General features: G+C 33.0%; 2 protein-coding genes across 3 annotated transcripts; one reads left to right on the forward strand and one right to left on the reverse strand.

Annotated features, from left to right (window-relative positions):
- Positions 1-32: 32 nt before the first annotated feature.
- On the reverse strand, positions 33-10162 carry LOC134278898 (24-hydroxycholesterol 7-alpha-hydroxylase-like). The gene is made up of 13 exons (XM_062761198.1): positions 9900-10162; positions 9046-9181; positions 8652-8801; positions 8463-8560; positions 8283-8365; positions 7566-7653; positions 6933-7028; positions 6776-6838; positions 4160-4306; positions 3831-3926; positions 832-920; positions 611-701; positions 33-351 (listed from the first exon to the last, which is right to left on the reverse strand). The coding sequence occupies exons 1-13, from the start codon at positions 10104-10106 to the stop codon at positions 277-279; spliced, it is 1419 nt and encodes a 472-aa protein (XP_062617182.1). The 5' UTR covers positions 10107-10162; the 3' UTR covers positions 33-276.
- Positions 10135-26381, forward strand: LOC134278905 (protein OSCP1-like). 2 transcript variants are annotated; one of them, XM_062761207.1, is made up of 11 exons: positions 10135-10334; positions 11619-11773; positions 11994-12161; positions 14686-14766; positions 17216-17319; positions 20690-20818; positions 21435-21458; positions 22094-22169; positions 22382-22503; positions 22729-22798; positions 24060-26381. In XM_062761207.1, the coding sequence occupies exons 1-11, from the start codon at positions 10223-10225 to the stop codon at positions 24162-24164; spliced, it is 1146 nt and encodes a 381-aa protein (XP_062617191.1). In that variant the 5' UTR covers positions 10135-10222; the 3' UTR covers positions 24165-26381. The 2 variants fall into 2 exon arrangements, with proteins under 2 accessions (XP_062617191.1, XP_062617192.1); XM_062761208.1 differs by lacking the exon at positions 21435-21458.
- Positions 26382-26985: the final 604 nt, after the last annotated feature.

Here is a 26985-nt window from a genome sequence, read left to right on the forward strand (position 1 = left end):
CATGAAAAATGTTGACAAATAAAAAATTAACTTTGGTATATCTTTTACTAAGTATATAATGGATATATAAATTATAATTAATTGCAGAGAAGAAAATGTCATGAAACTCTTGCTAGTAAGATAATCATAACAATCATGTATAACACTTATCAAATCATTCTATTGCAATTCCCTTATGTACATTTCATGTCACTCTATCACAGTTAGTAATAAAAAAGAAAGAAGTTAATAACTTTAAAAAAATTGAAGTTGAGCATGCAGTGTACCTTTGCTGGATTAGAGATCTCTTAATTTGTAGGAGACAAGGAATGGCTCTGAAGGTTGCTGTGTGCCTACGACATGCTTCATGCTCTGTTAAAAACAAATGAAAATGTCACTAAAAAACGGTCTGTAGAAAAAAAATGCAAAAATAACAAAAAGTTTAATATACATGTATTTCACATATTATTGTAGAAATATTTACAAAACAAAACGCAGGACCCTCAAAAGTTTTACACTTCATTATATTTATGTTTTGCTTTTTCTTTTTTAAAAAAGTTAAGTCCCAAAGATTTCGTTTTGGATTTTAGAATTTTTTTTATTGAATGTAAAGATTATAAGCAATGCTCACAGGTTTAGGAATGTTCTCCGACAAAACATTGACATCAAACTTATAGAGATATAGGGCAACGAACATCTGTAACTCCATCTGGGCATACCATCTGCAGAAACATCAAGTTTTATATCGTACTAAGTGAACTGTTGCTTTATTTTAAAATATAACATTACAGTTATAATATGTGACTTTTTATACATAAATTAGACATAGACAGACAATAGATATAGGCAGACCTCCCAGGACATTGGTAACGCCCACCACCGAAGGCAATAAAACCATCCAAGAACAAATTCTTCTCCAGCTCTGTAGTCTGCCAGCGGTCCTTTAATTAATAAATTTATGACATTTAATATTTCAAGCACTAACGGTTCTTTTCCTTCACTTGAAACTTATTATCTAAGAGCAATCTTGAAGTTATATCTATGTAGTTATAGCAATGTGTGATCTTACAGGATTCTATCAAAGCTATAGAATTCCTAAGTTGGAGTTAGGATGACTTTTTCTGTAAGTTAATCTGAGTGAGAATTTCATTCATAGTTATTGAATTCTTTAAGTTGATCTGATTACAATATTCTATCATAGTTATGAAATTCTGAAGTTGATCTGAGTTATACATTCTATCATAGTTATAGAATTCTGAAGTTGATTTGAATATAACATTCTATCATAGTTATAGAATTCTGGGGCCCGCTTTATAAAAGAACTTACGACTAAGACCAAAAACTTCAGATTATTGTGAAATTTTGCAAAATTAATAATTCTCTTTGAAATTGTTTGTGTAAAAATATCTTACCATATTCCTTTTAAAAAGTTAAAAATAATGTTCGATATAATGTTAATTAAAAAATTATATGAAGAATCAAATTTGGTCATAAGTCATAGGTCCTTTTGTAAAACGGGCCCCTGAAGTTGATTTGAGTATAACATTCTATCATAGTTATAGAATTTTGAAGTTGATTTGAGTGTGTCATTCTATCATAGTTATAGAATTCTGTTTGTTGATTTGAGTGTGCCATTCTATCATAGTTATAGAATTCTGAAGTTGATTTGAGTGTGTCATTCTATCATAGTTATAGAATTCTGAAGTTGATTTGAGTTTAACATTCTATCATAGTTATAGAATTCTGAAGTTGATTTGAGTGTGTCATTCTATCATAGTTATAGAATTCTGAAGTTGATCTGAATGTGTGTTATAAATTGAAGTTAATTTGAGTATAACATTCTATCATAGTTATAGAATTCTGACTTTCTATTATAGTATGATTCTGAAGTTGATTTCAGCATAACATTCTATCATAGATAAAGAATTCTGTTTGTTGATATGAGTGTGACATTTTACCATAGTTTTAGAATTCTGAAGTTGATGTGAGTGTGACATTATATAAATATTGCATGTAGTTCTATTATAGTTATAGAATTCTGAAGTTGATTTCAGCATAACATTCTATCATAGATAAAGAATTCTGTTTGTTGATATGAGTGTGACATTTTATCATAGTTTTAGAATTCTGAAGTTGATCTGAGTGTGACATTATATAAATATTGCATGTAGTTGTAACATTGAAAATTTTCACCCCAAGAAAACCATTGTCAACCGAGGCACAGCTGAGGTTGACAATGGTTTTCGAGGGGTGAGAATTTTCAATGTTACACTCAACTACATGCAATATTTATTACATTATACTGAATGTTTTATACAAATACATATAACAGTGAACCGTGCATGCATAAATTCTGCGCAGTCGCTATTTTTTGGAATATCACCCGTCATCAAGCAATGTTGACTGTTGCTACGCTGGAGGGCGTTGCTTCATTATTCAGTGGGTAAGACAGTGAAGTGGTGACTTCTATTGTTCTATTGCCTCAGATCTTTCACTTTTCATACCCATTTCACACATATCCGCGTTTACCATGGGGGGTCTGCGTTTCCCAAGCGGGGTCCATGGTAACTTTTTTCTTGTTTTAGTATATACTTTTTTTAACCTGGTAAATTACAGGGGGGGGGGGGGGGGTCCTGCCTCTAGATCCGGGCATGGTAAAATTCTGAAGTTGATGAATGTGTCATTCTATCATAGTTATAGAATTCTGAAGTTGATCTGAGTGTGTCATTCTATCATAGTTATAGAATTCTGAAGTTGATTTGAGTTTAACATTCTATCATAGTTATAGAATTCTGAAGTTGATGAATGTGTCATTCTATCATAGTTATAGAATTCTGAAGTTGATCTGAGTGTGTCATTCTATCATAGTTATAGAATTCTGAAGTTTATTTGAGTGTGTCATTCTATCATAGTTATAGAATTCTGAAGTTGATTTGAGTGTGTCATTCTAACATGGTTATAGAATTCTGAAGTTGATCTGAGTGTTACATTTTATCATAGTTATAAAATTCTGTTTGTTGATTTGAGTATGCCATTCTATCATAGTTATAGAATTCTGAAGTTGATTTTGAGTGTGCCATTCTATCATAGTTATAGAATTCTGAAGTTGATTTTGAGTGTGCCATTCTATCATAGTTATAGAATTCTGAAGTTGATTTGAGTGTGCCATTCTATCATAGTTATAGAATTCTGAAGTTGATTTGAGTGAGTCATTCTATCATAGTTATAGAATTCTGAAGTTGATTTGAGTGAGTCATTCTATCATAGTTATAGAATTCTGAAGTTGATCTGAGTGTGTCATTCTATCATAGTTATAGAATTCTGAAGTTGATTTGAGTGTGTCATTCTATCATAGTTATAGAATTCTGAAGTTGATCTGAATGTGTCATTTTATCATAGTTATAGAATTCTGAAGTTAATTTGAGTATAACATTCTATCATAGTTATAGAATTCTGTTAGTTGATATGAGTGTGACTTTCTATTATAGTTATAGAATTCTGAAGTTGATTTCAGCATAACATTCTATCATAGATAAAGAATTCTGTTTGTTGATATGAGTGTGACATTTTATCATAGTTTTAGAATTCTGAAGTTGATCTGAGTGTGACATTATATCAGAACTTCATCAATTATTCTGTAGGTTGGTCTGAGTAGGACATTCTTTCACTCAAGCCTATAGCAATTATTTAAAAGGAAGGGGGAGGGGGTATTCTCCCAAAAAAGAAAAGAACAACAAGCAAAAACATTTTGAAAAGTAAACTGTCTACACTATACTCAGAAAATTCCCCCCCTCCTCGTTCTATGGGTTTGTCTTTATAACTATACGGTGAACTTGGAGAAACGTTCTTACTGGATTAAATGTATGTGGGTGGGGGAAATATTTTGGGTCCCTGTGACTCCAGTATGGAGAAACCATCAGCATGTCTCCTTTAGGTATCGTGTAATCCTGCAAAACAAAAATAATATAAATTGTAAAGCACAATATTTGTCCCGTTTATAATATTAAAATAGACATGTGAATCCTCATAAAAAATATCACAAGTTTATTAAAAAGATTTAATTGATAACAGAAAAAATACAGAATTTTTATGCACTTTGATTCCTGGTAAAGCATCTTTACTGATAGAAGATGACTGATTTTTAAGATCTAAAGATAAAAATTTACGAAAATCCCCTGACCCTGACAGTAAATGATGTCATGACTCTGCGTGTTATAACTCCTACAGGGTGTAAACGTACTGCCTCCAATATACAACTCCTCAAATACGGCATCTTTCTCAGAAAATCCTCGTTAAACTCCCATTGGTCCTCTGTCAAGGTTATTAACTTTTTTAAATACATACAGTCAAACTTAACAGGAGAGAAATTTAACTTTGAGATATTCAAAAATTCAAGATATGTAATGAGGGGAGCAACATAAAGAAATGGTGGTTGAGACTACAGTGTATTAACTAACTTTGACTTATCCCTTACATTTAAAATAGTGTTTCAGATAATGAAATTCAACTGAGTGTAATAATCAAAGAATTATTTTTAATTCAATTGATAAAAATGCACCTTTTTAATATGGGACCTTTCATTATTGCCTCCATTATACTCAGTTGCATGCACGGAGAGCAGTCAGAGCACATCCTTCACTGTGGAAAATGGTAGTTTTTTTTATAATCACTTTTTTTTTTGGGGGGGGGGGGGTTGAATTGGGCTGAATTGTATGTATCATCAGAATTTTTATGCATACATGTCTGTTTGTACTATTGAAATTATACTAATTCTTAATCTCATTCTTTAACACATACTTCTTGTTTCTCTTTTGAAAATTTGCTAAATTATGTTATACATTGCAGCAAATATTAATGTTACTTACAGCTAAAACTCTCACATAACAGGCTGAATTACGGTATAATAAAACATGACTGATAACATCGCAGAGGCAAGTGGTTGATGATTCAGTACGTTCCTCTCTCGATGGTGAATAACTGATTCACAATCTTAATGACTGTATACTGGCAAATAATTTGTTTATCTAAATTTGATTACACTTGTCTCTGCCAAGAAAACATGTTTTTCTTGTGTTTTAAAGTCGTTGCAACAAAATCAAATAACACAGAATTAGATAAAAATCTTGTTAGCTTCAGAGCCTAGCTTGCTTTACATTTGAAGAATCTAACATCTGTTGTATCAGAATTAATTAAAAACATTTCATTTTATTATTTATTTCATTTTTGGCTGCCAGAGATGAAATCACATGACCTTGACAATATTTTTATAAGTTAATTTTTAAGATTTATTTTTCTGAATTTTTCGGAAGCATCATTTGATGCATAAAATTCAGTGTGTCATTTGATAAGAACTTTCATAAAAATTTCTTTGAAATCGGAGATATCTTGTAAAGGAAATGAAATCATCCAAAAACAACCTTCATCTTACTTATTTTATTTTTATATTGCAGCCTTTCATTCATCAGTGTCTAACATATGGCTTAAATTCATAATCTGAGAAAAAAAAATTAAATAAAATCTCGAAATATATATATTTGTCCTCTTCCCTTGACAGCAAATAAACAAAACTAATACAGATAAACATAGATATATCATCATCTATTTTAATTCTGATAATCTCTACATCATACTCAGAAAACCTTTTTTCCAGAGCCTGGGAAAGGTTTTCTTATCTCGGCTGTCATTTCAGAAGTTTTGTAAACATTTTTTAAAGCTTTTTTATATCATTAAAAATTGAGCTAAAGATCATCTGATTTTAGGTCACCCAGTGCTAAAATATCTTTAGTGTAACAAGTCATAAGAATGTGTGGTGGGGCAAAATTATTTAAAAACTCAATTAAGTGCAAGGAAATATACATTAAGGAAGTAACATTTTAAAACTTTTCACAGATAACTCCAATTGCATCTTCTGGCCTTTTTGGCAAGCTCAGAGAAAATACTTCAAATGTATTGACATCACTAGATTTTAAAAATTTAGTCACTTCCAAGTTCCTACTGGGTATTTAGTAATTTATTGGATAGACAGAGTTGGATGTCTTTTTTGTAGAAATTTAGGTCTTTACATTCAAAATTAAATTCCCTGTTATACAGATAAAAGGCCTCTCTACATTTATTTCAAAGTTTAAGAGAAGGGGGGGGGCATCATGGCTGCCTATGTAACACATTCAAATTTGTTTTTCCAGAAGTTGCGGTTGAGATAACAGAAAACAGTGACCTAACTATAGGCAACACATGTCATAATTTTTCTATCCAATCAGAATTATATGCTAATATTTCAATTTCTAAGTTTTTTTTCTCTGTGATAACTCTTTGAAAGTGTGCAGAGTTGATTTCTTGATAATTCTACCGGAATGTTAATTAGGCAGGTTGATATGCCTAATACACATGCAAATCTCAGGCAACTGCTTTTGTGTTTGACGTCAGTGGGCGTGGGAGTCCTCATGTAATTTAAATCTATGTCTACATATTTAAAGTCTAAGTCTACAACTTTATTTCACAATGAAATGGAAATATACGGAACCACTGTCTAGCTAGTATAATAGTATATGCCAGGGACATTAACTATAGTGGGAAACATGGGATAATTCATGCATAACGGGCGAAGGCCATTATGCAAATGATCCCATGTTTCCCACTATTGTTGATGCCCTCCAGGCATACTATACTAACTAGACAGTGAATCCTTAAATAAATTTCTACGATAGCATATTGTTTACTAGAATTCACTATCCAGTATCTACTAAATTTTTTGTGTTCATGTCTTCTAAATACATTAAGGATCAAGGTCTGTGTAAACCTGGAATAAGTGTGTCAAAACCAAAAACTTGTTAATGAATAGGCACAGAGCCCAAAATGTCAGCTACGAAAAAAAACAAACAAACAAATAAATAACCATCTGGCTCACGTGATTAAAAAAAAAATCTGAAGAGAAGTGTAAATAAAGATTGACTTACAGGGACAGCATTAGCCAGCGAGGCCCATAGAAGCAGAAGAGCGTAATTCGGAGCATGAGGTCGGTCTGTGATGCTGATCAGTGTCTGTAAAACTGTCTGAAAAACATAAATATAATGGTCATTTGTAACTGAACTATCTCGAAAAAATAGTTTATGGTGCTTTAGCTCAGATTTTGAGAAAGATTTTTAAGGGGATACATTAAATGTGCAGCAACAGTTCATAAAATACTGCTGAAAAACTGATTTCTGAAGGGACAAATACCTTCCTTATTTACATAAAAATACTAACAATTTCATTTAAAGTATTTTTTTCCATCGGGTATTCTTAAATATTTAAATTTTTTCTGCATAATGCATGCATAAATACTTTTCATGATATGTAACATTAAATTTTTTGTAGACCACCAAATGAAATTAACCCAGTTAGATAAGGCAGTAGAAAGAGTGAATGGGTATTATTTTTTCTCCTCCACAACCCCCCCCCCCCCCCCCCCCACACACATATTTACTTAATGCTTCATTAGATGACAGTTATTAGCCTCTTCCAACAGTATTTAAAAATGAATTTTTTTTACTTTCCTTGGCCACAGCAGGAATATAACAAATTCCTAGAATCAACTATTTTATCTGTACCTGATCATTGTTTTTTCCTTGACTCTCTAACTTGGTCACTACTCCTCTGAACTTAGACAGAAGATACTGTTTTGCTGTAGACCAGTCTCTGTTACCAATCAATGGAAAAAAAATAATTTTATAAAAAACACCTCTAGGCCTCAATATATGATGCATAAATGTGTGTGTTTCAGTGGCTGGGAAAATACAAGTTTAGATTTTTTCAAAGAACTGACTTTACACTTTGTAATTCTCTGGATTGTAACAGGGCTAGTCAGAAAATCTTCTTTAATACTTGGCAACAACAAAATAAGGAACTCATTACCAGTTTTAATTTATCAGCTTAAAAATTATCATTTCAAAGCCCAATTCCTCTTTCACCTTCCCCCCTTTCCAAAATAAATAAATAAATATAAAAAAGAAAAATTTTTAACTTGGTGAAGAAAATTGTGTAATATATCACACTGTCACAAGGGAGATAAATCTGGTATACATTTGCATTACAACATTAATTCAAAATCTATGTGTGCATGAACACTTCGTAGGAGTGCAAAGATTAAAAATAAAGTATGTACCGACCGATATTCATTATAACAAAACTTAAATAATAGTCTCTTATAATAAACATTTGAACTCTGATGTATTATATGGTAAGAGTTCTTGCCACCTACTCATAGTGACTGAAATTATTTTCATTTCAAGGAATATATACAACAACATCAGTGATAGTGTTTGTACCTGATAAACATTGGAGGTAATCTTGCTCCATATTCAAACTGTTCATCAAATATAATAAAATGTTTACACAGCCTTTCAAATTCCTGAAAAAAAAAATCTCAAAACATTAGCAAGAGTTGTAGAGACCTGTACTTCAATTAATTATAAGAATTAACTTAAGCATATATTGTAGAGTTTTACCTCTGAATTCTCTATAGGAAGAGTATTATCACCAAACAAATTATTTATAACACCACCATACATAGTTTTCCTGACTAAATCGAACAAATCACCTTCCCCTGAAATTGTTAAAAAAAATTATTGTTAGTATATATAAACAAGCCCCTCCCCCTTCTCCAAAATAAATTTTCTGACCAATATTAATTTTACCTTCTGGACCAAACACGCTGAGTATTCTCTCTTTAAACTGCTGATGTAAATGAGGTGTGACCTCACTCAGACGTGAAGAGGCTAGTCGTCCCTTCAACATATCATGAATCTTGGTGTGGTTCTGCATGAAAGACTCCTCACTGATAGAGGCTAGAATAATGAATATTTTGTTTTGATTTTTAAAAAGAAATTAAATTTTTATGTGTGATGGTAAACTCTTTTAAACGCATACTGTAGCTACAAACTAAGGTATCCAAATTGTAAACTTACTAATATGCACATGTTCCTGTTCTCAACTCAAAATTTTGAAGAAGAAAATTAAACATTATCAACAGTATTGGTGATGCATTTGGCTCTTTACTGCCTAGAGCTCACTACATATAGATACACATACCCACGTTCTGTACTGGGTCCTGTACCGCTCTCTGGAAGTCCACATTAGAAGACTGAAAGAAATGATGGAAATCCTCATTCTCTGTCAGAAAAGTCAGTCTCTCTCCTGCCACACTGAGTGTGAATATAGGACCAAGCTGTTGGAGATAAAGTTATATCATAGGCCTTTAGATCGCTTAGAAAAAAAAAATTGAGGTGTTGAAAAATTTTTTTTTTTTTTTTTACACACAATTTTTTTTTTCAAGCGATCCAAAAGCCTGTGAGTTATATATACATTTAGCTGTAATCCACAATGGTTCGTGTGGCGGTATTTAGGGAAATGTGTTGTATAAAGCAAACAAACTCATATCAATTATTGAAATAAAACCCATGAAGAAATAAATTTCTGGGTCATGGGTATGTGCAAAATCCAACAAAAATTTAACATCCTTTACAAGTTTAAATATTAACGTTCAAGGCTCAATATCCATGGACTGGTGTTTTTATACTATATTCAGAAAGCTAGCTTAATTCTTTATGTTCAAAAGTCTTGAATTTAACAGCACGCATTTATATATTAATACAAATAATTAAGTACAAGTGAAAAATAATTTCTTCCCTTTAATAAAAAGAAAATAGGATGTTCCTTATTTAGTTTACCTGTAAAGAAAGACTTTGGTTATGTTTACATCTAGGAGTGATAAACGAGTTATCTCCCTTGAAACGCAATGCATGTGTATTTTGCATGTTTACATCCCCAAATCAAGTATAAGCACCAGTGTCACGTCGAGTTGAAATATTTGGAGATAAATATGAAATGTTCTTCTCAAATATGTCTAATGATTATTCCTGTACCGGATAGTTTAAAGTACAAACCTCCCTCCTCTTTTTCTCTATGAAAGCTAATGGTGCTATCCCAAACTCAAAAGCACATCCTAACCATGGAATCCAACCTTCATACGATGGCGGGTATTTGTTATTTTGCAGTCTTTTCCTATATAAAAAGAAGTAAATAATCGAGAGAGCAAGAATTAATGAAGTTAAAAGTGTCGCAGGTTCAAGCGAAAGTGAAAGCACTTCCATGTTCGGTGAACTGTTTGTCCGAGGAGTTCCAAAGGGCACCTGACAATGACCTTCACCTTGTAACAACGTGAAGCTCTTCAACGAGATACGACAGATCGATTTAGAAAGAAGTCAAAATGTCGTACAAAACTTTACCACTTCTATTTATTAACCTCGGTGGTGAAATGATTTATATTTTGGATCAAAGACTAAGAGCTCAAAACATCCCAAATGAAAAATCAAGAAAAGGTGAGTGCAGAATTATTAATCCATTCTTCAGAAGGTGCACTTACATGTACAGTTATCAATATCATACCTGTATTCTACATTCGCTTTGAATTTACAAAATTCAGTTACAAATGACGAGCCCATGTGGTTACACAGCATGAAGAATTATTTTAAAACTTTCACGTAGAACAAAGATTGTTCTTGGAATTTTTACATGTTATAGTCTATCTTTCTCTTAATCTCTATGTTGCAAAATGTATGTTTAGCTGCATAACTGAATAACTGAAAAACTCTCTCAAATTAAATTATGAATAATTCCAACTTACACAAATTCCTATTTAATATGGCCAGTACAGGGAATTTTCAGCATGAAGTGTATGCAGAATATCAGACACTCCTTCCAAAGGACCTTTAAGCCGATGGTACTTTTGCTAAGACAGGTCAGCCCAAGAGCTATGACCATCATTAAGACATATTGCCAAAGATTAAAAAAATCAAATGGTTCATCCAATTGGTACATGCACATATAAGTCCAAAACTTTTTGTGTCCAAATAATACTAATCATATTGACCGGTGAGTTTGAACAGGGGCTCAATGAAGTCTATAAATTTTCTGACAGATTTCCAATTCTTTATCAGATGTCATGTGATATTGAACAAAGCATATTATTTAAATATATACCGATGTCACTGTAAAGACATAATCAGAGTTTCTTTATATGAAAAATCAAAAAATACTTCCACCAATTTTTCAGAATCTAATAAGATTCCACTGCCCCAAAATGATTCTTGGTCCTTTTGAAATTCCTCTGTAAAATAATCATTTTATCTTTAAAAATATGAGAATTATACATTAAGCATTTTTAAACCATGGACAAACAAAATATAACAGATACAATCAACTAAATTGGAAATCTTGTCTAACAGATAATTTTTCTTTGTACAAGGTACATGTATGTGTATTATATACAGTGGACCTTCAGATATCCGGACCCCAGATATCCGGATGCTTCAGTATCCGGACGACTTTTCATCGGAACGGAATTTTTAAACGCTATTTTGTCTTGTTTAACTGGTAATTCAGATATCCAGACGCTTCACATAGCCGGACAAATTGACTTAGAACCAAAACGTCTGGATAAATGAGGCTCCACGTGTATATGGACCAAGCTATCTCATATGTTGGACCAGCCTGTCAGAAATGTTGAGAAAAGGGGTCATTATATACCAGCAGTTCATTTACCATTTCTTATCAATTTGTGCCAATTTTGATTTGTATATCTATATTTTTTCTCCATTTCACAGTTCTACATGATATCATATCTACAATGTTCCACAAAAGATTCATGGAGGAGTTATTTAAGCCCCAACCTCTGTATTCCAAGAAAGCCATGAGGACAGTGTTTGACAGACTAGCTCATGCCTCAATCATGAGACTGAATGCTCCAAGCATGGACAAAGTAAGAGAATGTGTTTTTTGCAGTATCATCAAAAATCAGTGTATTCTTTCAAAATTGTTTAGATAGATGATTGAGTCCCATTTCCAGAACCGAGGGATTTTCTCTCTGTATGTAGTGTAACAGAGAGAAAACCCTTGGGTTCCGATGATGGATAAAGCCTTAAAGAATCCTGAAATTATCGAGAAGAATATTTAGGAAATGCTTTTCCTTTTATTTCTAGCTATATGACCTTATGACAATGGCCTTTAAGTATCAGGTGTCACTTTGTCTGAGGCCAAAAGAAATCATACTGATCACCTTAAATCACATGGACGCCATCCGTGCCTTTGTTGAGGGTCAACCAAACATCAAGCAACAGGTTGATCATGTCTACAGGCTGCTCATAGAGGTAAAACTTAATTAAGTACAGTAAATCACAGTTATAAAGAACTCTATAGGCGAGTCATAGAAGTAAAACAAATAAAAAAAGTATAACTCAGTTATAAAGAACTCTAAATTAAAGATGAGTCATAGAGGTTAAAACAAAAAAATACAGTAAAATTCAGTTATAAAGAACTCTTCTTGCTGCTCATAGAGGTACAAATACCGTAAGTACAGTAAAACTCAGTTGTAAAGAACATTACCGGCTACTCATAGAGGTAAAATATAATTATAGTAAAACAGTTATAAAGAACTCCAAGGGCTACTCATAGAGGTAAAAGAAAAAAAATACAGTAAAAGTCAGTTATAAAGAACTCTACATGCTGCTCATAGAGGTACAAACTAGATACGATCTCATTGCGAGCAACGAGAGGTCTTCCGTCCGTTTTAGGAAAAGAAACCCACGTAAAATCGAGCTGAAAAGAGATTCAAAATTTTGGTCACAAGGAGGATTGAAACCATGTCGCCAACGTGAATGCGCTTTTTTTTTCTTTTATATCCCCAACGCGCTAACCATTAAGCTATTGGGAGTACTGCTCTAAATATACTTGTGTATACCACGGTACTTTTGCAACAGTTCACCTGTCTAAGAATTATAAAAAGCATTCATAATTTCGCGCCAAACGCCACGAGTAAATATTCGCGCCTTTTCTTTGGACTGATCTATTAGATATGTATGATAGCATCAATTAAATTTTAAAAATAAAATATTCTTAGCGCCTTTATTTTATTTTGACGTTAAGAAAGTATATGTAACACATTATACACATTACATATCGTATCTAGCCCAGTTACACTAAAGCAGTGAAACGGAAATTAAGTTTTAAGATTGACACTCAATTGCAACGTACTACTGTAACGTGTCGGATCTGAGCGGTCAGTAGGTCCGTGTTCGGATTACCGAGTTTTACTGGGGATATGATTGAATGCAATATATACAGATAATAATATGACACCTGCCTGGTGTCTTTAAATCAAATGACCTAAGTGCTTTGCATAATTATATATCTTCAGTTAATACCGGCACCAGCCTGGTGCCATATGATAATTGCCTCACTATACTCGTACAACTGACTATATAAGTCAACATCTATCTGCCTGGTGCCTCTTGATTTAGCCTTTCACATTTGCCTGGTGTATAACTGCTTACCAAGTTGCCTATATAACTCTAGCCAAGTGGCTACAATATACTTACACAGTGTGATTTAACTTTGTAAGAGCTTCTCTGTCCTAATGACAAACCCATGGCTAATGTCACACAGTTACATTTTAACTAGTCACTGACAACGGCAACTTTGCACAATCCTATTTGATCGATAAACCAATTGGTTTATGCATCAAAGTGAAGACACAAGCCAGTTGGCTGTACTGCCCCCTTGTACCTCAACTTAATCAATGATCATAAGTTATCAGATATCATATTGATAAAATAAAACAGACTGTCTTTCTTTTGGCAACACTATTATTATTTTCTAACAGAACATCATTTATCAATAATACTTGTATAATTCTTTAGTCAATTGACCAATTAATTACAATATTTACATTGATTATCTATTATAATATAAACAAGTAAGAGACTCCAACCATTTCACTACTACGTGAGAGTCGAAGTAGTTTTTTACATTTCATGTATCCTTATGTCAGAATGGTTTAATCAAACGCTCAGCTGCCTCCATAAATCCCTACTCGCGAAATGGCGGAGTTGACAGAGACAGCCGCCATTTTGGACACGCTTCAGATTTTTGAATGCAAATATCTAGACTTTAGATCTATCAACATTCAAACAAATTAAACAGTAAGCATTATAAGGAGGGCTTCTATTACCATACCAAATAAAAATGAAAAATACTGAAAAACAAAAAAGTTAGAAAATAAGATTTTTTTAAATTTGCATCTCGTAACGACCGGAAGTACTGACGACGCACGAAAAGGCGATTCTGCAAACCACAAAGTCATGATCAATCATCTCCAATAAGTCTCCAGTTTATATCCTTAGCCATTTTCGATAAAAGTGCGCGACAAAATCGCATTTTAAAATCAGGAAATTGTCCATAACTTGGTACCAGAAGCGAATTTTCCAAATTACTCTTCGGATGTAACAACTTCATATAACGACGCATATTTGGTGAAAGTTTCATGAAAAACCACTGAATAGTTTTCGAGAAATCGCCTGCACAAAATTTTGTCAAAAAAAATAATAATAATAATAATAATAATAAGAATAATAAGAAACAGTAGAATCACTATAAGGTCTTCCGTGAAGACGGAAGACCTTAATAAGTACAGTAAAACACAGTTATAAAAAACATTACCGGCTACTCATAGAGGTAAAACATGATTATAGTGAAACTCAGTTATAAAGAACTCCAAGGGCTACACATAGAGGTAAAAGAAAAAAATACAGTAAAATTCAGTTATAAAGAAACCTACAGACTACTCATAGATGTAGAGTATTGGTTGTTTGCATATGCGTTTTTTTTTCTTTTTAGACTTTTGGATCCCTCTCAGTAGGAGAATTTCAGCTTATAAGACAGACACTTCTAAATTTTTTCCAAGATATGCATATCAGGGTAGGTAATGTTCCATTCTTCATAAATACACCCTCAGAGGAATGTATTAGAAAATATATTTTTTGGACAAAATTAACAAAACAAAACAATAAAAAAAAAAAACGGAAGAAGAGATTTTACTTGCAGAATGAATCTGTTGAAAATTTAACAATGATGAAGCTATTGTGTGCTTTTAATACCTGTAATGAATTATCGAGATTCTGATGTTGATGATCGAGATGGGACTTGATTAAATCCTTTCATCCTACATCAATTGATCAAACCAGTGAGCTACAATACATAGTTTCTTTTCATGCAATTTAAAATCAATTCATTGATTATAGATGAGTGGCCTCTTTTTGATACTTGGGTCTGTTGAGGTAAAAGTTGGAGAGAAAAATGTTAATGTTATTGGTTTTATACAGCATTTTTTATCTTGAATTTAGTGTCATTTTTAGCTATTTGCAGTTGTATTAGAAGTTTTATTTTTAGCTCACCTGAGCCGAAGGCTCAAGTGAGCTTTTCTGATCAAAATTTGTCCGTCGTCTGTCGTCGTCGGTGTCGTCGGCGTCGTAAACTTTTCACATTTTCATCTTCTGCTCAAGAACCACTGGGCCAATTTCAACCAAACTTGGCACAAAGTATCCTTGGGTGAAGGGGATTCAAGTTTGTTCAAATGAAGGGCCACGCCCTTTTCCAAGGGGAGATAATCATGAATTTGTTAAAAATTAATGGCATTTTTAAAAAATCTTCTTCTCCAGAACCACTGGGCCAGGAAAGATGAAACTCATGTGGAATCATCCTCAGGTAGTGTAGATTCAAGTTTGTTCAAATCATGACCCCCGGGACAAGGGTGGGGCCAAAATGGCCGACCCAAGTTTTGCATAGGAATATATAGGAAAAATCTTTAAAAATCTTCTTCTCCAGAACCACTGGGCCAGGAAAGATGAAACTCATGTGGAAGCATCCTCATGTAGTGTAGATTCAGGTTTGTTCAAATCATGACGCCCGGGGCAAGGGTGGGGCCAAAATGACCGAACCAAGTTTTACATAGGAATACATAGGAAAAATCTTTAAAAATCTTCTTCTCCAGAACCACTGGGCCAGGAAAGATGAAACTCAAGTGGAATCATCCTCAGGTAGTGTAGATTCAAGTTTGTTCAAATCATGACCCCTGGGGCAAGGGTGGGTCCAAAATGATTGACCCTAGTTTTACATAGGAATATATAGGAAATGTCTTTTAAAAATCTTCTTCTCCAGAACCACTGGGACAGGAAAGATGAAACTCATGTGGAATCATCCTCAGGTAGTGTAGATTCAAGTTTGTTCAAATCATGACCCCTGGGGCAAGGGTGGGGCCAAAATGGCCGACGCAAGTTTTTCATAGGAATATATAAGAAAATCTTTAAAAATCTTCTTCTCTAGAACCACTGGGCCAGGAAAGATGAAACTCAAGTGTAATCATCCTCAGGTAGTGTAGATTCAAGTTTGTTCAAATCATGACCCCAGGGGCAAGGATGGGGCCAAAATGGCCGACCCAAGTTTTACATAGGAATACATAGGAAAAATCTTTAAAAATCTTCTTCTCCAGAATCACTGGGCCAGGAAAGATGAAACTCATGTGGAATCATCCTCAGGTAGTGTAGATTCAAGTTTGTTCAAATCATGACCCCCAGGGCAAGGGTGGGGCCAAAATGGCTGACCCAAGTTTTACATAGGAAAATATAGGAAATATCTTTAAAAATCCTTCTCAATTACCACTGGGCCAGGAAAGATGAAACTCATGTGGAATCATCCTCAGGTAGTGCAGATTCAAGTTTGTTCAAATGATGACCCCCGGCCCTGGGGATAGGGTGGGACCAAAATGGCCGACCCAAGTTTTACATAGGGATATATAGGGAAACCTTTTAAAATCTTCTTTTCTCTCTCAGGCCAGCTCTGTGGCCCTTCTCTTCTTAAGTTCTCATTTTCTCTCATCTGAGCTGAAAGCTGGCCTGCTCAAGTTAACTTTTCTGATCAAATTTAATGTGAAATCTATCTGTCTGTCTGTGCACTTCTTATTTTCAACTTTTTCCCATGAAGCACCAGGCCAGTTTCAACCAAACTTGCCACAAAACACCCTTGTGTGAAAAGGAGGCAGGTTTAATAAAATAAAGGGCCACACCTTCTTTGTAGGTTTTTTTTTTTCAAATCATTATCCCTTAGAATAGGGTGGGTCACAAGGCGTGAAAGTTAGCTATTGAAGGATGGCAAGGCTATAATGACTCAGATGAGCTTTGTGACCCATGGCATCTCTCTCTCTCTCTTTGATGTTTATTTTGAAAATCAATCTTTTGTCGTTTATCATGTTTATTAACAATTTCCATTTTAGGGATCAGTAAATTTAAACATAATAAAATGTTTTTTTTGTTATTGTTGTTGAAATATTGATAGGACACGTACTAAATTTTTTTTTTACCCTTTCTTTCAGGTTTCAATATTCCTCAAGGACAAAGTTCAAAATAGCAATGGTCGCTTTGTTTTACCAGCAGGTGGTGCTGTGCCTTATGGAGCCGAGATTCCAGGAACCATTAAGTAAGAAAAATCATGAATATTAATTTAAAGGTGCTCAAATAAACAAATTCTTCAGCAACTGCTTCATACTGCATTTGATTTCATTACACAATTTTTTCCAACAGAAATATTAATGGAAATGAAATCTCCTGTCAACCATTCAGATTTTGCTGAATGTGATTTATTGTTAGTTAAGTCTGCATGCAGACAATTCATCCATTCTCATAATAGATTTCTATTAATTTATTTATAGTGCAATACATGAAATAATATGTAATAAGGTCTGAGACATTATTCACTATAATGGCAATATTTGCCTTTGTGTCACATTCTTTCCTGATCATCAATCAATATTTGCATAGCGGCTCTCCTCTGAAATTAACCTGTTTGTTATTGATAATATTGGTCTCTTGACGTTCCTCTTGGCTTTGAAGCCCTGCGAGATTTCCTTGAAAGTGTTTCATCTTTAGACACGTCATGCTGCATTAACTACACCATTAACTGGCTTTAAGAGCTCAAAAAAAACCTGATTGATTGAATTTCTTGTGTTATATTACAGTGATGTGGAGAACACCTTAATTTAATATTGATCAGTATGTTGTATTGTTAGAGAACAATGATTATGCAGTGCCTTAGGTTTTTTCCTCTATATTGATATGCATTTCCCTTCTAAAGATATTTTTGCAATATAAATCAATACAGATTGCATGTTGGACAAAATAAAAAGATGTTTTAATAAATTCAGATACAAAGGGAAGAAATTTCCAATCCAATCAGTACATTTTGATATTGGCCACATTGAAACATTAAATGATTTAATAAATAAGAATACAGTAAAACTTGGTTATTACGAAGTCACAGGGACCTATGATATTACTTCGATATATCCATAATTCGTTATATCCATATAAGGAATTTGTTAAATTTATATAGCTGGGGATCCAAAATGAATTCGCTATATCCATGAATTCGCTATATCTGTGTTCGTACTAAACGAGTTTTGCTGTAGTGTGTTACATGTAAAAAAAAAAAAAAAAAGAAAAAAGGGGTAAAACATTGATCAGGAGAAATCCCAAACAGACATGGGATAATATTTCTTTATTATACACTTTCAGTTCCTTCAAGAAAAAAATCTGAGAGGATGAAAAACATTTTTGTACTGCATGAATATGGATTTTTTTTTCAAATATGACAGGATTTTTTTAAAGTATGAAGCATGAGTGAAAATAATTCAAACCCTGAACAACATTTTATAAATTCAAATAAATTCGATATACATTTTTTTTTTTAGGTCACCTGAGTCACTCAGGTGACCTATTGCTATCTGTTTTTGTCCGTCGTCGTCCGTCGTTCGTCGTACGTCGTTCGTCGTTCGTCGTCAATCGGTCGTAAACTTTTGAACATTTTCAGCTTCTTCTCTGCAACCACTGAATCAATTGCAACCAAATTTGGCACAAAGCATCTATGGGTGAAGGGGAACAAAAATTGTGAATTTCATGATCCCTACCCCCCTGGGGCCTGGGGGGTGGGGCCAAAACCACTAAAATTAATGAAATCTTTAAAAATCTTCTTCTTTACTCCTGGACATCAAGCAGTCAAACTGTTTGCATGATTGTAATCAGCATTGAGTCCTCTATCAAAATTGTGAAATTCATGGCCCTGGGGTCAGGGGTTCTTGTGCTAGGGCGGGGCTAAATAAGTATATAGTGAAAATGCATTATTTCTTTGAAAATCTTCTTCTCTGCTCCTGAATATTAAATAAACTAACTAAGTACATAGTTATAATGAGCAAGAGTGCCTCTACCAAAATTGTGAATTTTATGGCCCCAGAGTCAGGGGTTCTGGTGTTAGGGCGGGGGGGGGGGGGCTGTATTGATTATACATGTATAGTGAAAAAACATTAAATCTTTGAATATTTTATTCTTTGTTCCTAGGTTTTAAGCAAATGAACTACCTATATAGTTATGAGCAAGGGACCCAATTTTCAAGAATTGTAAATTTCAAGACCCCAGGATCAGTTGTACCATAGAGGGGGGGGGGGGGGGGGGGGGGGCTGTACTTATATACTGAAAATGAATGAATTGTTTGAAATGTGCTCCTTGGTATTCATCAAATTTTTTTGAAAAGCAAGGACGCCTTTCCAAAAATTGTGCAATGTGTGGATCAAAGCCTAAGAGTCAAGGATTCCTGTGTGGTAGCGGCACTACTGATTATTGCTGAATATTACTGATTTGTTGAAATGCATTTTTTGTTCCCCTACCCTGCCTATGGGTATTAAGTAACCAAACTAAGGAACTGCTAAGTGTATAGTTATGATTACCAAATTGTAAATGCTATAGCATCTGGCTTAAAACAAATTCAATCACTGGAAAGTTGTTGAATAATGCTCAGGTGACCTATAAGGCCCATGGGCCTCTTGTTTTACAAAACATTGAAATTTCTGCTCATATACCCCCACTCCAAAGGAAATGGGGGTATATTGTTTTAACCTTGTGTGTTTGTCTGACTTTCTATCCCTCTCTGTGTGTGTCTGTCTGTCTATCTCTAGGTATTAACAAATTATGTCACAGTTTTCTCAGCAACTACTCTTGGTAGATGCTTGAAAGATGCTTGAAATCTTATCACACTCATTGTTATGGCATGCCATTTGATGGGATTTGCTTTTGAATGAATCCAATGTCAATATCCTATTTAAACCTGAGCCTTTCTGTACCAAATTTCCATTGCAGTTTCCATTTGCATATGCTTGAAATTTTAGCACACACTTTGTTTAAGTACTGTAAAATCACACATTTTCAAGTGGCCAAATTTTCATGTTTTGAGGAAAATATATTGGTTTATGGGGATAAGATTTTGTGGTTGAAGAATTGTTCAGTAGAAATATATGTGAAAAATTGCATTTAGTGGTGGACATAAATTCGTGGGTCTCTTCATACCTTGAAAACCATGAAAATTAATGATTTCACAGTATGTCATATGGTCATATGAATTCAATGTCAATGTCTTCTTTTTCTGTGTGCCTGTTGGTAGTAGCAGAGGTATTACTAGTGGGCATTGGCTAACAGACTTCTTGCTACATTTTCTTTGGTTTTTGCAGACTTGTGCTTCCATATACAGTGGAGCCTCATTTATCTGGACGCTTTGGTTCGTAGTCAATTTGTCTGGATATGTGAAGCATCCGGTTATCTGAATTACCAGTTAAACAAGACAAAATAGCAATAAAAAATTTCGTTCCAATGAAAATCGTCAGGATATTGAAGCATCCGGATATCTGAAGGTCAACTGTATTATAGTACTGCATCTGACCCTTACATATTCACTGAACAATTTTATTCATAGATCACTGGTGTAAAGCTAATTAATACATGTGTGTTTTCATTCTTCTCCAAAGGTTATTCAATGCCAGTGGTGCTGAAGTTAAAACCTCTTCCTTCCCCCCGGGGGGAAGCTATCAGCCCTCTCAGGGTGACGGCTCTCTGGACATCATGGGGAACAGAATCACGACCCTAGGAACCAATATGTAAGACATGGGAATTTTTGTTTTTTAGAGGTGGGGGGGGGGGAGGTAAAAAAGTATATTTATAATGTTACAAATCTACCATTCAAAGCAATCAGTTGAATAAAATGTGTAATTTGTAAAAACACATTCAAATAAAGAAAAAAAAAAAGATACATGTACATGTAACTGCATGGTATGTTAAAACTAGTATCACAGGCTGGTTACTGTAAGAGAGTTAGTAAGAAGCTGCATATACATGTATCATGCCTACAAATGCATACTAGTAAACACTGATTACTTAGTTGGTTAGCTTACACATTGCATTTAAAATGATTCATGTACCAATTTGAAAAAAGGGAATTGTTTATGAATAGGTGCATGCAAGTATAGTGTAGTTGTCCTCTCCAACTCTTCAACTTAATAATGCAATCATAAATTAGTGTCCCAAAATTATTTTGTTTTGATCTAATAAATTTAGAATTTCTAATTTTTTTCAACTGATTATCACTAGTGAGGATTGAAAATGTATGTTTTGTGTGTAAATAAACGTATTATAGTGTACTTTAAAATTTTAAGATTAAGTTATGATAAACGGCTATTGACACTTCAGTTTTAAAAGTGCACACTAATTTTATAGGTACATACATGCCTATGGCCAACAGTGAGTTTTTGTTTGAGTTTCATTTGGATGAGCTACTGCTTAATTAGCTTTATATTAATGGTAGAATTTCTAAATTAACTCTTAAATTATATTTTGAAATAATCTGTGTTCTCTGTAAATTACTGTTACAGTAATGCTTCAGTGGGTGACTGAGTTTTGAAAATGATAAATGCACTTTTGAATAATTGAATTAAAACCATGCATCTTGGTCATAGGGGATTTGCAAATAAGTAAACATTAATATAAAACATTATTGATACAATCATTGGTATAAAATCATATTGTATATCAGCTATATCTGTAGCATCTTTATATCATAATTATTTACATTTGTGTATACTTGTAATACATATGAGCATGTATTAATTTTGGGTTTCATTTTCTATGAAATTGTTATGTTGCCTTCTTTTGCTGAACTTCTTAGTGTTTTGACTGATGTAGAATATATGTATAAAAAAGCTATGTGTTAGTTTGATTTTGCGATACAGTAATCTGAATCCAGTCTCAAATTGCCTTTTAAAATAAAAGTATGTGACATCTTTTTGTGTGTCTTTAAAATTTCTGAAAATAATTTCAAATTATTACTTTCCAGATAACAAGTGGATTATGTAAATTAAATGTTTGACCTTTGACAGGTATTCTGTTTCGAGGCCAGTAGAAATCAGTGGATCAAATCGCACGTCTAAATCTACACCCACTCTGTCTGATATTGTAAGTAATAACCTCTATAATTGTCCAATATGTTACAGTCTTCCATTTCTCTTGCTTAGCTGATATTATTTATTCTGTATTGGTAGATTAATACATAATGGGTATTGAAAATTCTTTTTATTTATAGAATGGGGGAAGGGAAAAAAATGGTGGTAGTGTTTTCTGATTCTTTTTTACCTCCTAAGAATGCTGTTTTGTTTCTCTCTTGTTAGGAATCAGCGACACCAGATCCAATGGCCAAAGCTCAGTTAGATCTTCTTTGTCAGCTAATTGGAAGCTCTGCCGCCAAATCAGAAATCCGACTCAATCTGTTCAAAACAGATGAAGAGGAAGAGTAAGTACTGATGTACTTAGCATTAAAGGGAAATAACTCTGCAGTACACATCTAGATTAATACTGGTAAAAAAATGATAAGGTTAATGTCTGTATTCATTTACCAGTATTTGTTATTTACATTAAAAAATAAAGTAATTGCATAAACTTAGGGATCTTTTTTTTTTTAATTTTGTCTACTTGTAATCTTGAAATGTATATATATACACATGTATTTTCATTTCAGGCAAGCTTCTGTAGCAAGCATTCAACCTGTTGACCATGCTCAGTCAAAAGTAGTCAACATTGATCTCAAGGTACATGTTCATATACTGATAATAGTGTTATTTTTTACTGTAGCACATTTAAAATTGATTTGAAGACTTAAATATATTGTATAGATTATGTTTATCAGAAAGAAAATTAAGGTTGTCCAATATTTTGGTAGATAAAGTTCATTAATAGGTACTTAAATTCCGCACACTACAAGTACCCAGACATTTTTGTGTTGGATGCATTGTAAGCATTTAAGGATAACTTTTGCTCCCGTATGATCAATAATGACTTGACCTAAGGTCATAATAGTAAGGGCAAGGTCACTAATGAAAAAAAAATTTATATGATTCATGAATGGTTTTCGACTCTTTAATTGTAAAAAATTGGAGGTTTCTACATGAAAGAAATATTGCTTCTTTTTTGTGGATGTATCTTGAGATTGAAACAAGGTCATTTGTTCTACTTCAAGGTCTTTGATAAAATGAGTAAAACCTGTATCTGGTATCTTTGTATATGAGAAATCGATGCAGCAATTTAAAAGAATTTAATACAATGGGAAGTTTTGCTTTATGAGCTCACTTTGAATACCTTAAGTTTTAATGGCTTAAAAAGACATTTAATATGCATTTGCTCACAAGTAGAATGAAACAGCTCAAGCTAGTAGTCTGTTTCCAATGAACAGGACATATATTAAATCAAGTATGTCTATTTGTCTGTTTAAGTGTTAGGCTGATCAGGGTTATGTAAGTTACATTTGTGATTTTCTTTTAATTTCCCTCACTGAACAAATCAATTTTGGTCTGCACAGATGGATTTTGATAAGGACATTAAAAGTAAAATCAAATTGAATTTTAATTTCTATTGCTGTCTGTAAGTGCTTCAAAAGGTATTTCACAGTGCATGTACCTCACAAAAACAAACGTAAATGTTCTTGTTTTTATAGAAGTGACTCTTTTTACATGCAAAATTTTTCTCCTGAAAAAATGTGTTCACTTAATTCAAAGATTTCAATGGAAATCATGCATATTTCTTTTTTGCAGTCAAACATACCAGTATTTCAATAATTATTGATATTCCATTGTATGTTTATCCTATGAATTCCAGTACACATTTTCAATATGTATATGTATGGTACATTTTTATGACTTGATACACACAAACAAATATACCATTGGTTTTTTTTTCTTTCAAAAACCCTTGATACTATGTTTTTCTATACTCACCTGACTTTTAGATTTCTGTCTTTCTTTGTATCTTATACAAGGATGAAATCAATTATTCATGAACATTTTTTTCCCACAGAAAAATAAAAATGACGAGCTGAGCAGGATAGCAGGGGAATTGTCAATTCAAGGCAACCAGAATGAGGATGAAGATGACCTTTTGAACTTGATGGACAGTGCATGATGGGTAGAAATAGTGCATTATGGGAAAGTAGCCTGCTGGACCAGACTTCTTTGAAATCCGTGACAGAAGCTGCAATATTTTTGTCTCAATGACATTTAAATGTTTGTTGCAATTAAGAGTTAATAGTTTTTATTTAAAAAAAGAAAATGTCTGCATTTTTGCTCACTTGATACCTAAATGGTTTTGGATTTGTTTGGAATCACTCACATACCCCCACAAGATTTCTTTTTTAATTTTGTGTACAATTCGTTCTGAAAATTTCCATTAGTTTTCCAAGTGTGATGCATTTAGATTTATGTTTATAATGTTCAAAACTAAGTAAGACATCAATGTAATATTTCTTTTATTTGAATCATTGTAAAACTCAGTTTTACCAAAAGGATGACATGTATTGATCAGTGTGTTCTTACCTGACCTTTGTATGAGATAGATCTGAGAAGACTTCAGTGAAAGTAATACATTAGAATTGAAGGCCAAAATAGAAATCAGCCAACATGAACATTCTCCAACAAACCATATTCATCAGTTGTCAGGGACTCTGTCTCTCAATCATGTGTTTGTTTTCCTGTGTATTAGTATTACATGTACCAGTATTTGCATGTGTCACACATTCCTCTGTTATTCTGAATTTGTTTGTAAGAGATTCATATGATAAAATCAAAAGAAATTGAATATTTGCATAAATTGCTGTGTATGAAGGTTCATCTATGATTTATACTGGGTTTAATTCAAAGGAAAAAAATTATTCTCATATTACATTTATTGCCTTTGAGAACTTTAAAAATTGTAAAAGTACTTTGTGGTTACTTTTACATGTGCATGCACTTCATAACATGATTTTTTTTATACACATGTATAAACTGAAATCTTGTCTCAGATTTGAAAGTAAGTTATAATGCATGTGATGTCCTTTGAATTTGATAGCTTAATTTAATTGCTACAAGCAATGTAGTTGGCATCTGTGATTAATATATTTAAAAGACTTAGTAAATATTTTTTTCAAAAATATTTAATTTTAAAAATATTGATTTAACTACAATTCATAATTTTTAAGCAGTTTACAGTACTAATAAGGTTAGGTACCCTGTGAGAAATCGTCAATGAGATACACTCCGTAATCTTGGAAAAATAACTCGGAATGAAATTTGTTATTTTATATAGAAACCAATCCAGTCATTAAATTTTACTTAGCTATTGGTAAGGAGTGTCTCAAAGTGAAGGGGGTGGGGGTCAAATGAAATCTTAATAACCAGAGAATTCTGCTTAAAAAGGTAGATATTGCTATGTTTATAACTGTGATACTAATATTGTATAAAATATTTCTTAACAGAGATGTGGCCCTCTGCAAAAAAGTAACTGTAAAACTCATGTTACTTTATTGTTTTGACTTCAACAATGTGTAATCTCAGAATAGCTTTTTATGATTTTTGTGATGTTAATGTTTAAGGTTCATTGACCCTTTGACAAGGGAGATAACCCTAAATAAATGACCATTATATTCCTTTATAAAATTTTTCAGATTGAAAGATCAATTTATTTCAGATTTGCACTACTCAGTATGCTGCATTTGAGAACATTTTAATTATAACTTAGCTTTTGAAAAATCATTACCATTAAAGCAAAATTTTTAAAGAGTGAACAGAAGTACATTGAATGTAAATTCAATCCACTTTATTTAGTTGTCATGATTGAAGGAGAAATGCTTACGGTTCAGCTTGTCCTCAAGACATTGTAGTAAAGAAATATATAATGCAAGTAGATATTACAAAGTATGTTACAAATATATTGCACATTTTACTAATTTAGTTGTGAATTATCATTTTTTAGGAAACTTTCCAGTGTATTACATGTAATCAGGAATGACATTTTATCACCTCTATTTTATTTCCTTCTATTTTTACAGTAGAGAATATGTAAATATACATGTATGATTTATTACATGTTGAAGCATAGAGTACAATGAAAAAATTGTGAGCAAGATACTTGCAGATTTTGTAATATTTGTGTAAAGTATACAAATGGTGAATCCGTCCATTGTTTACATGTTTTTTTTTTTGTGTGTGTTGAAGAGTTATTGTTCCCTCTGTTATGCTATGAATCTCCATATTAAGGTGATAGTGACAGAGCTGTGTCAAAAGCATTTTGTGCAATTATGAGAGTATTTGATGATGTCACCTTCACATGTTTATTGTCAATAAAGGTGTATTTTTATTGTAACAGTGTTATTGATACAAGTTTTTTAAAAAAAAGCTACCGGTAGTAACAAAAAATACTAGGTATAGGTTTACATGTAACATAAGCAGTTTGATTTTTATAAAGGAGGGGGTCTGCAGATATTGTTTTACAAAATTGTACATGCTGACCAATGGTCAAGTGATAGAGAATGAAAATAATCAAAGATTACAGAGCTCAATAATACCAGTACTAGACCATTAATCCAGAAGTGTACAGCCCTAGCTTCAATATTTATACAATTTTGGTCCAAGTAGGGCCTGAAGTTACAAGGTACTTTGGAATGTATATGTTGTTCTAAAGCCTCACAGTATAGGTTGTCCTAAAGCCTTAACCTGAGCAGTACTTAGAAAATGTAGATCAGATACAGCATATTACAAAACAAGTCTGTTAGTGTACATCCCTTGATCATGTTGATGCATCATTTATATGCATGTTTGGTCCAAAAAACTCCATTTGATCAGTCGTCTGAAAAGCATTCTTCACACTGATGATAAAACCATTCTTTTAATTCATACATAGGTGCTTTTATTGATTGTCAAAATAAAAGGCTTCTTCAAATGAAACCATAGTATCACCATGATCATCT

This window comes from Saccostrea cucullata, unplaced genomic scaffold (genome assembly GCF_032062105.1).
Source record: "Saccostrea cucullata isolate Sc308-1 unplaced genomic scaffold, CSIRO_AGI_Scuc_v1 ctg1817, whole genome shotgun sequence".
Taxonomy (NCBI): domain Eukaryota; kingdom Metazoa; phylum Mollusca; class Bivalvia; order Ostreida; family Ostreidae; genus Saccostrea; species Saccostrea cuccullata.